The sequence below is a fragment of the Anneissia japonica genome, unplaced genomic scaffold (assembly GCF_011630105.1).
Source record: "Anneissia japonica isolate Jap-2015-1 unplaced genomic scaffold, ASM1163010v1 scaffold287704_len1198815_cov201, whole genome shotgun sequence".
NCBI classification, from domain to species: domain Eukaryota; kingdom Metazoa; phylum Echinodermata; class Crinoidea; order Comatulida; family Comatulidae; genus Anneissia; species Anneissia japonica.
In genome coordinates, this window is record NW_022731578.1 from 406,323 (window position 1) to 417,711 (window position 11,389).

General features: G+C 32.0%; 1 protein-coding gene across 2 annotated transcripts in view; it reads left to right on the plus strand.

The window, feature by feature from the left end:
* LOC117115460 (ketimine reductase mu-crystallin-like) overlaps nt 1–10,827 on the plus strand; it is an 11,442-nt gene extending 615 nt beyond the window's left edge. Inside the window, exons 1-9 of one of the 2 annotated variants that reach the window (XM_033259278.1) lie at nt 1,375–1,395; nt 1,933–2,105; nt 2,239–2,377; nt 2,723–2,785; nt 3,829–3,930; nt 6,050–6,227; nt 7,017–7,138; nt 8,025–8,109; nt 9,315–10,827. In XM_033259278.1, the coding sequence (XP_033115169.1) occupies nt 1,945–2,105; nt 2,239–2,377; nt 2,723–2,785; nt 3,829–3,930; nt 6,050–6,227; nt 7,017–7,138; nt 8,025–8,109; nt 9,315–9,394 (930 nt within the window). In that variant the 5' untranslated portion in view covers nt 1,375–1,395; nt 1,933–1,944 and the 3' untranslated portion in view covers nt 9,395–10,827. Of the gene's footprint in view, nt 1–1,374; nt 1,396–1,932; nt 2,106–2,238; nt 2,378–2,722; nt 2,786–3,828; nt 3,931–6,049; nt 6,228–7,016; nt 7,139–8,024; nt 8,110–9,314 lie in introns of those variants that run through there. The other variant, XM_033259277.1, reaches the window with a different exon arrangement.
* The last annotated feature ends 562 nt before the right edge of the window (nt 10,828–11,389 follow it).

The following is an 11,389-nucleotide window of genomic DNA, read 5'->3' on the forward strand; positions in this document are numbered from 1 at the left end:
CAAGAAAAACTTGCCACCCTCTAATGAACCGACCGGCCCCCTTAACGAACACACCCATACATTTCTGTTAGGTTGGTACTGTCAGTGGTGGTGCCAGCGGGGGAAGGGAAATACCCCGTTGGATGGGAAATACCCCGTTGGATGGGAAATACCCCGTTGGACATTCCTGCAGCCCGAGACAAGCAACGCATGCCTACCGGTAGGTCGTGGGATCAAATACAAACGAAATAATAATTTGCCTATTCCAAGTAACGTTATTTTGACTGCCAATTCTGTAATATTGTGTTCTAAAAGTTCATAATCATATACGTACAGTATCTCGCCGGCGTTCACCGTATCTCGTTCAGCCATATCTTTAGACATAGGTAACATGGGAAAGGCATGGAAAGCGCCACGCCAATATGTTTTTATGAGCGCCGCTCTTTAATAAGTGCTGCACTGAAGCCTCCAAAAATTTGATAAGAGCCGCAGCGCTCATTCAAGCATTTACGGTATATAATGTAGCATGGCTTGCTATACTCCCCCGCGAGTGGAGAATCGGTGGCACTCTGTGCTGGTTAGGGTGGGTAAAACAACAGTTGTCGGGGTCTAAATGTTAATATGAATACAGTATATCTAAATGTCCATAAAGATTTGTTTGCTCTATTAAAAAAGAACTAAATAATTGGATTAATATGGTAATGAGCATCAACCGGCCCATTAAAACAAGTGTTCTCTTTATGAGGTTGACCTTTATTTTGCCCTAGAAATTATTCCTTAAAGAAAATCAAATTTAGGTTAAGGTCAAAACTATTCATAAAAAGGATTGTCATTTTTATGAGGCTGACCATACGGTCGGTCGTACAATCATCGACCGACACAGTGACTGTGTTGTTTACTTTAGGTTAAGGTCAAAACTTTATAAAAATGATTGTCATTTTTCTGAGGCTGACCATGATGTTTGTTGTTGTTGCTGTTAAAAGAGATAGCAAATCTCAGCCATGGCAATGATGATCATCATGATTATCATGTGATGATGATTATGATCGTGATAATGAATGATCATAATTATGATCAGGAGGCTTCATTTCTTGTGTGATATCTTCAAAAAGTCCTACTTGGTCATATTTGTAAATCATGGGATTTCTGCCATTATTTCATAATAAACATTTATATAGTAAACTAAATAATTAAATCAGCCACTGCTTCCCTCTAGATAATGGACCATTCCGGGGTGTCAGACTTAACAAATGACTAATCAGAATAGGACATGAATACACACGTTTCTAACAAGCACATGTTGCCCCACAAAGCCACGTGTTTGCGTATGTTTCAACACTGTCGTTTTGTGAGACCATATCAACAATCTCCAAGGGGCGGGGCTTAGTGTAAAGGTCAAATAAACTGTAGAAACAGGTTTGTAAAAGACTTTGGGCGTATTCGACTGGTTCATTTCGTCGACTACGAATTTTCGTTGAGTATTATTTTCATTCGACTGGATCGTAAAATAGACTTCGTTGACAACGAAAATTAACGTAAACCAGAGTGTGGTAATCAGCGTTAAGTTATTCATGTGGCCAAAACAAACATGGCCGATTGGTGAGTTTAGAAACAACATTTGCGCGTTAATATAATTTAGATTAATTTTCAGAAAATAACAATTATAATATTTACCCACTTGACGTCAAAAGATAATTATAGGCTAACAGAATTAAAAAACTGGATGAAAATTTTTTTTTTTTGACGAAAAACCCATACTACCACAAGTTGAAGCAGTCTTGATTACACAGCGTGTATCATGGTAACTATGCAGCCACTTTGTTTTGTCGAGTATTTACAAGTTTTCTATTCGACTGGTAGCTTTGTTAAGTAGGATTTTATCACTGCACAGGTGGGTGTGTTTTAACTAAAAACGACCAGTCGAATACAGCCTTTGTTTGTTTTGTCTTTCAGAATCAATTCAAAATGAATATTATCACTATAACAGAAGAAGCTGTGAAGAAATTGTTAAATTATGCAGATCTGATACCAATAATTAGCAGTGCATTTGCCAAATTTTCGATGGGAAAGGAAGGTGGTGTTGTGCAGCCGGTCCGGGTGATGTTTCCTGCGGAAAAACAAAATGGGTGAGAGATTTTGTTTTAGGGGGATGGGAGGGGGAAAGAAAGTAGATTAGATATGTTTTCTAGTACTTACTGTACCATCAAGCAATAAATTACCATAACAAAAGTATGTTATTATACGATTTACATATTTCAGAATGAATTATGTTATGCCGTGTTTGTATGATGATATTATGACTACAAAGATTGTGACATTTTACTCGGACAACAAGGACATGCCTTCCCACCAAGCTTATATATCGTTGTTTGACGCCACCAACGGGACAATGAAAGCTGTAAGCTTATTATTTATTATCATTAAAAACATAAACATTAATGTTATAATTATTATTGAATATATTAGAATGGGTGACTTCATCATTCTGCATTATTATGCAATTATTGCTCATTCCTATATGATTATTGCCCATTGATACACAATTATTGCCGGCTGCGGCATCCTATGCTCATAACTATATCCATTTCACTTTATTCTGACAAGATAATATCTTGCATATCAAACTAAAAAATTAAATATTTTCTTGTTAAAGTAATTGAACTTTTGTTTTATTAGCTCAACAGATGATATATCTATCAATAATTATTTATAAATAAATGATGTAAATACTGTTTATTTACAGTTGTTAGCTGGTGAAACAATAACATGTCAACGAACTGCAGCAATGTCAGCAGTTGCAACAAAAGTTAGTGTTCATTTTTATTTTCATTCAATAGACTACTCACTTGCAGAATGAACTCATTATGTTTATAAATAAAAAGCCTCTTTATGAGACTTCAACTAGTCACTCACTGCGCTGAAGGGTCTTAAGCCGACTCAATTCTATAGAGAATGCAATGCCACGACACGCGCGCAACGGAGCATTTTTAATGACAATCCCTTCAGACTACCGCCGACAATCAGGAAATGGCGTCGTTTACCGAACACAGGGAGTACAGTTGGATTCATTGTACGACGGTCCTACAGCAGTCGCTTTGCACAATGCAGTGACTAACTGGCTTTAGGGAATATTTTTGCGGTGTTTAATTTATTTGATGACGCGGCACCTTTATTATTGTGTGACAGTCTTTTTTAAAAGAATATTAAAAGTAAAACCAATCTTGCTAAAAACACACACCCTTGTCTAAATTCTATGGGACTGTGCTGTTGTCCTTTTAGGTGATTGTATTTTAACATGTTGGAAATTACAATTTTATGTCTACTTTTTTTAAATAATAATGAAGCAATTCTGATGTTTTTATACACAATATGCTTTTTCAATTCTTATAGTAAGCCTTTTGTTCTTTGATTATCTTTGTTTTGACATCAATTTTATTTTGTAATTTTTTAAAAATTTTGTACAACCTTGATGTTCTGTGTGCAGTTTTAGTCTTTTTTCCTTAATTTTAAGTATTTTTGTTCACAATATAGAGAAAATATCTGTTGTCTTTTTAATAATTATTAACTAATAATAGTAGTAGTTGTTTTTTTCTTCTCTGTTTTTATGCTTTGACCTTCTCTTTTTGCATGTAAATTTATTTCAATTTGATTTTTGTACTTATTTCAGTTTGATAATAAGGGTATAACTGTTAATGAAAATTGTAGTGATGTTAATCTCTATTTTTAAATATTTTATCTTTTAACCATTTCAGGCTGTGGCTACTGTTTGTAAATTGTTGGTGTTCTATGCCAAAATAAGATAAAATAAAAATGAAATTATACATTCTTGTTGTTCTACTTTGTTTTTAGCATCTTGCACCTAAGAACCCTAAAGTACTTGCAATTCTCGGTGCCGGAGCCCAAGCTAGAAGTCATTTCCATTGCCTTAATTCCATCATTCCCTTTGAAGAGGTAAGAAAAGTCTTTCTGTGAAGTCAGTGTAATTATACTAGGCAGGATAGAGGATTTGAAGGAGGCAGGTGTTCAAAATGTTTCCAAAAAACCCCAAAAGAAAGAGGGGTTCTCCCCGGGAAAATTTTGATTCCTAGATGGCCGCGAAAATGAGCTTTCCTGACTTCTGAGGTGTCTTTTAATGACCTATGCTCTTCAAAATTTAATATTTTCCCCTTTTGGAGAACAGTCAAATAATTCTCTCATTCTTGTTACAGTAAGTAAGCCTATTTCAAAAAAACAATCAGACATTATACTATGTATTCTTTTTTCCATGGATTGATGAGTTTAATTGAAGATTAGTTACTCTAATCCTTGTTTGTCTGATATCATCTGCTAACCTATGCCTAGGTTGGTTAGCATGGCTTTGTAAGCCGAGTCCCAGTAGTATTTTTTGCGTTTCTTCACAGAGGGTTGTTCGTTCGAACCCCCTGAACCCCCATTGGATCCTCCACTGTTAGGCCTATAGTTTTTTCCTAAAAACAGTAGCAGTCTTTTTTTTTTTTACTTTTTAACTTAATACAGAGACCACCCTCATATAATAAATGACAATGTAAGTTTTCAGATTTCTGTTTTAATCAATTGAAGACTTGTCACTTGTTTGATTGATAACAATGTAGTATTCTTGATTGATTCTTGTTAAACTCAGACAGTTCATCCCATAAATATTTATGGTAATCTTCTCACTGTAGCTCCTACAGTGCCCTTAACACTATTATATTTTATGTACTTAATGGTTTTCCACAATGAGTACGCGTCTGTACACTCACAAATTCTTTGATGCTTTTCTTCCATTGAATGAACTATTATGACCGCATTAGTAACATAGGAGAAAGTAGTTTATTCACAATTCCTGAACCAGTATTATATATATACCCGCAAATATACTTTACTGTACTGCCATCTTCATTGCCTGTGCATATTACTTATATTGATTTACGACCAAAGCCCTGGATTACCCAACAGACATTGTTACACACAAATTAGGTTACCATAGAGATGTGCGACTAAAAATAAACAACGCTTAAATACTAAATTCACACAATTCACTTGATTGATGTATCAATCTATTAATCAAAATCAATCAGTCAATCATATTCAAAGTTCCTTTCTATATTTTCTTTTTTTCATGTATTTCCTCTTTATATTGAGTGGCTTAGTCAGTGTAAAATGCATTGTTCTCATTCAAGGTCAACACACTTTAACACATTTAATTTCATTTGTTTAGTCCAAACATGCTTCCATGTCCAAAGAACAATGAAAACTTACAAACACAGAATAACAGAGAGAAGAAAAAACACTTAATTGGCAGGACAGGATTGCCAAAAAGTGAACTAATTCACTTTCTAGTGGCTCTCCAATAATTTTTGCTTTTTTTCATTTCGTTGGATAAAAAAATAGTACCAATTATATCCAAACTAATTATATAAAAAAATATGTAAAAAAAATGAAAAGCAGACTGTCTCCCATAAATATTGCTTTCAGGATTTGTGAATTGTTTTGAGTATCAATCAATGTTATCAGCTACCCCTAAAATTTGTACCACCCACCCATAGTTTTCTAAAACCTGTCTATTAATCAATCAATTGATTATATTCTTTTATATTTAGGCTGAGTGCCCTAATCAGTTTAAAGCAGTGTCCTCATTCAGGGTCGAACACAAAATACACGAAATACTACTAATTTATATATATTTAAAAAATAATGTAATGCAATACAAAGCAAACACTCTCCTCCCATAAATATATCTATTTCAGGATTTGTGATTTTTTTTTATTTGTGTTTCATTTGAAGTTGATAGCTTGTTTGATATTTATAAAGCCCTGTCCAGTCTAATAAAACATGTGATATGCCTAAATATAGTAATGATGTCATCACATCATGACCATAAATAGGCACATCATGACTATATATGGGCATACAATTTTTTTTTTTTGGTCAAAAGAGCATTTGATAGTGAAGACAGAGCTTAAGCGAGCACTTAACTTTTCTAATTAAACATTTTTAGGGATTTTTCCTGATTTTATCACAGAGTAGATCTTTAATCATAATGTTATCCTTTTTTTTGTAAACATTATAGACAAGAATCTGGACTAGAACATTTTCCAAGGCTCAGGCGCTAGCCAAAGAGCTTGGATGCAGGGCTTGTGAAACAGGAGAGGAGGCGGTGCAAAATGCGGATGTCATAGTAACAGTTACCAGTTCCTCCACACCTGTCCTAAAATATGAATGGGTCAAGAAAGGTGCCCATATTAATGGTAAATGTTTTGTTAAAAAATGAAAATAAATAATATTATTAAAAATAATTTTAAAATTACTTTATTAATTTTTCTATGTTCAAATTGATGATATATTATTTCAACATGAGCAATATATTTTAAAAATTTAGTTCTATGACTTTGTTCTCATGTTTCAGAGATAAAAACAAAATGTACTTGCCAGTATTAAAATGACAAAACATTTACAATAATTACAGATTTATTTTGCATTCAATCTATTAGTGTTCACTAAATATAATGATCTAATTTTTTTGGGGTGTGCATTCTTTTTTCTTTTGTGCTAATCGTGCACATTAAGGCTTTTTTGTGAAATTTGCAACTGTATATGAAAGTTAAGTTATTTTGAATAGTTATTTTGCATTAGAAATTGTGAATGACATGATCGCTTGTATTATTTTTTATGTGTACTGCCCTCTGTTGGGCAGTAAACATTGTTTACATAGACATTGTTTACATACATCTTGTCACTTATGTCAACAACTAGCAAGTGTTTTTTGGAGGTTTTTTTACGATATGCATGCAAGCTCTGTTTGTAACTGAAACCCTTGCTGATATTGAACCTAACCTTGGAACCAGTCTAGTTAATTTTTTTGTTCTTGTAATATTTTAATTGTATTATTGTACTGTCCATAGACGACCTTTTCTAGCCAGCTTTGATAGCCTTGAAATATTGTACTACAGGTATAACTAAATATTAAGGGATTTGGAGAAATCTCTGCGGTTGAACTAAGCACATTCCTACATGAATAGTATTTCTCTTTCAATCAGCGGTTGGTGCCTGTAGGCCTAATTGGCAGGAAATTGACCCAGAGCTCATGCGCAATGCAGTTGTATATGCTGACAGCCTCGAAGCTATTTTTAAGGAGTCTGGTGATGTTCTTCTATCCAAGGTAAAATAGACCTTAATTTTAGTAATTTGTTCTAAGCTAGCATTAAAAAATATGAAATTTAATATCAAATATAAAATTAGTTAACAAATTCCACAGTAGGGGTTTAGTTAGCTCTGGTGTGGCAGTCGAGATTTCCTTCACCTCGGCTACAAACCTGTAGACTAGGATATTGTAAGACTTTTTGTAATATTTGATCTTGTCATTAGAGAATCTATTTCCGATGACAGTGAAATGATTGAAAAATATTAATGGATAGTGGTAGGAATCCAGATTGAAGTTTCACTTCATTTTTCCAAAATAGAAAGATAGATAAGTGCTTTTCATAAAAATACAAACAGGAGATTAATACAAAGTATAGAAACAGGTAGATCCTCGTTTCCTTAAAATTATCTTTACAATGCTTTCAGTGCAATCATTGTACTCCATAGTGGTCTCCGCCTCAATCGGGAAGGTCGATCAACCAATCAGCATCACCGAAAGCTGTCTGCGATAGCTTGTAGCAATTGTATGGAAATCAAGCTTAACCAACCTCATTCTCAGGGGTTCTAAGTTGGAAGAAGTCATTTTCTGGAGATAGAAGTATTCTTAGCACATCTATTTTTTTTTTTTTTTTTTTTTTTTTTTTACTGTATTCAGTTGCAAGAGTGCAGGAACCTGTCCTGATTTACAATGGTGACGACAGCTGCAGATACAGTTAAGACTAAGATTAAGACAAGATTGATGACTGATAAGTTTGCAAAATATATGGCTGTCTGTGTGTACTACCATACTCTACAGACATCTGTTCTAAAGGCAAAAATACCAAATGATGCACTGTACCATAATACAATGCACTATAACTGTTTGTTAAATGTGTAAATCAAATAATTTCTTTTTTCCCTCTCAGTGTGATGTTTATGCAGAAATAGGAGAAGTTGTGAATGGAACCAAGGAAGCAAAAACTGAACAAACAACTGTCTTCAAATCATTAGGTAATTTCTACCATAATATATATTTTCTTTCATAATCATCATCAGCATTATTATTATTATTATTATTATTATTATTATTATTATTATTGTTATTATTATTATTGTTAATATAATTATTATTAATAATAATATTATTATTATTATTATTTTATTATTATCATAATCGTCAATTATCATTAATCATCATCAGTCAACTATAATACCGTTGTAATTTTATCATTAATCAATCAATCATCAATATCAGTTATCATACTCATCATAGACACAATCATTATCATAATAATCATCATCATCACCATCATCATCTTTTTCATTGTCTCCATCATCATCATCATCATTTTCCTCATTATCATCATCATATAGGTCAACATCATCATAACCATCATTATCATCATCATAATCAAAATCATTATCATTTAACATCATCATCATTAGGCCAAAAGTTGGAAACATTTTTTTTTTTTTAAATACTCATCAGATGGAATAATAATAACCCACTAAGGCATAGAATGGCAATATCTTACATCAGACAACAACTTTAGACTAATTTGCAGGGCATCTGGCCAAAAATAAAGATAAATTCACTCACATTGTTTTTAATTTGTGAAGAAAAAAGCTAAAAACAAAAACTTTTTTAAAGTTTTTTTGTTTTTCTGCCCCTATTTTTTTCAGTAAGTTAGGGGCAGGTAAAGGAGGGCAAACAAAACAATTTATTTTTGTTGGCCTTATAATCATCGTCATCATCATCGACATCATCATCATCAAAGTCAACATCATCATTGTAATCATCATTATTACAATCATTCATTTACGTCTTCACATGATATTTTAACATTTTCACAACAGCAATTAGATGTTTCAATTAAAATGTTAACTGTTTTAGATTCTATCACAGGTATAATGTTTTCAAAAACTTAATCATAATATCTTTTTCATTTGAAATTACAGTTAAACTTGTCTTTAGTCGACTTTGTCTAACTCAAATAATTTCTAAGTCGATCTCATTTTATATGACAAATTGTTGTGTTTTCCATTAATTGACGATCTGTAAGTCAAATTTTACCCAAACAATTTTTCAAATGCCATTTTGGATTCGACTTAGGCAAGTTCACCTGTCTATTACTTTCACTAGAAGTATGCAAATAATTTAATACTGTTATTAAATCTCATTAACAACACTCACATACATTTTGTTTACTGATCAGGTCTAGCTGTAATGGATACAGTTACTTCAAGACTAGTCTACAATAAATACTGCGAGCAGTCATTGAATAGCACCGCCTAGAGTTCTGGCTGGGTTTCTCTGAATAGCCCTGCTGAAATTTGAGTCTAACCAATTAAACAAAACTCATAATTGATATTAATAATAATCACTTAATTTTTTTATATAAATTAGGCCACAATGAATCAATCTTGCCCATAATCAAAGAACAGTAGATTTTATTTATACTATTGTCTTTTATGATATTTTTATAGACATAAGTACTATATATTTTGATATAGAATGTAATGATGTGATTTATACTCTAGTAAAATTGGGGCTTTCAGAATCAGAGGGTTTGGTTTAATCTGAATGCAAATCACATTATTAAATTTTTAATTTCTAAATTCCACAAGAAACAGTATAATATCTTTATTATGTAAAAAAGATTTACATAATTTTGTATATAGTTTTAACATAAAATATTATGAGACAAAGGGAGATATTATTTTATGTTTTTAAACAGATGTTTTATACAAAATTATATGCTGCGTTTTAATGAATGTATTATATACATACTAGACAGATGGGACTAGTGTTGTCTGAAAGCTCTGGTTCTGTTTCTGGCTGCAAACTTTGCTTATGTTTATGTTTTTAAACAGATGTTTTATACAACATTATATGCTTCTTTTTAATGAATGTATTATATACATGCTACATAGATGGGCTAGTGTTGTCTGTAAGCTCTGGTTCTGTTTCTGGCTGCAAACTTTGCTTATGTTTATGTTTTTAAACAGATGTTTTATACAACATTATATGCTTCTTTTCAATGAATGTATTATATACATGCTACATAGATGGGCTAGTGTTGTCTGTAAGCTCTGGTTCTGTTTCTGGCTGCAAACCTCGCGTTTACATTTTAGCTTTTTTTTTTTTTTCTACTTAATTCAGGATTCAGCCATCTATTCCCACGTTGTATTGTTTTTTTTTCCTCCAGTATTTTACCTTTTAATAATAATTGGTTTTTGTCTGAAATCCACTGTACATTAATATAAATGTATAAATTATTTGCATAAATGTGAATATCTAAAAAAAAGAAGTTTAAACACATATTGTTTTGGTGTTGGTACACGTGGTGTAATCATATTGAGTTTTAATGATGACAGTGTGCTATAAAATTACAATTTACATTAAATGTGTATACTGTACATTAGTCGGCCTATGATGAAAATATTTGTAAACATTGTTCATTCAAGGTTGACATACATAGCTGATATATACCATAAAACTTTTAATAATAACCCTGGGTTACTATTCTTTGATTGTTTTTTTAGGTTGGGTTACTATTAGAGTATGGGTTACTATTAGAGTAGTTGGTTACTTCTACTAAGTTTAATTTAGGCACTTGAAAGCAGTAAAACCCCACCCACCCCCAGCTTTTTGTGTTAGCAATTCATAGAAATAAATAACTACAGTATGAGTAAAAAAAACTTCGTTGATTAAATCTTATTTATAAACTCAAAAACATGCATCTGCCCCTTCTTCTTTTTTTTCAAAGTTAAGTTGCTCCTCTGTAATCAACTTTTGATTTCATGTTTGGGACTTTTAATTTAATGTATACAATAATATTATTAATCAAGTAGTTACATAATGTATACAATAATATTTGGCCTTCATATTTGGGAAAAATAAATCTGTAACAACTTGTAGTATATAATATAGCCTACAAATTATATATCTGTATGTATGTTTATATTTATTTATTTAGCATCCGTTCAATTCATTAAAATAAAACAAGATAAAACAGCATTATTAAAATTAAAATGTAAAATTACTTAATTGCTTAAAAAATATACGAATGGACGCAAGGACAACCCATTAAATCAACACAAGTAAGTTTATTTCTGATGGGCTCCTTGCTAGAAACTGAGGGATGAATATTTAAAAAGGTCAGTTAAAGTGTAGAAAATTGGTGGAAAAAGGACAAAAAACCCCAAAAAAATTAAGTAGGAAAAAAGTTAACAACTAAACAGGAAAACTAGCATTGAGAACTGTTTCAAGTTTCATTTTGAATATATA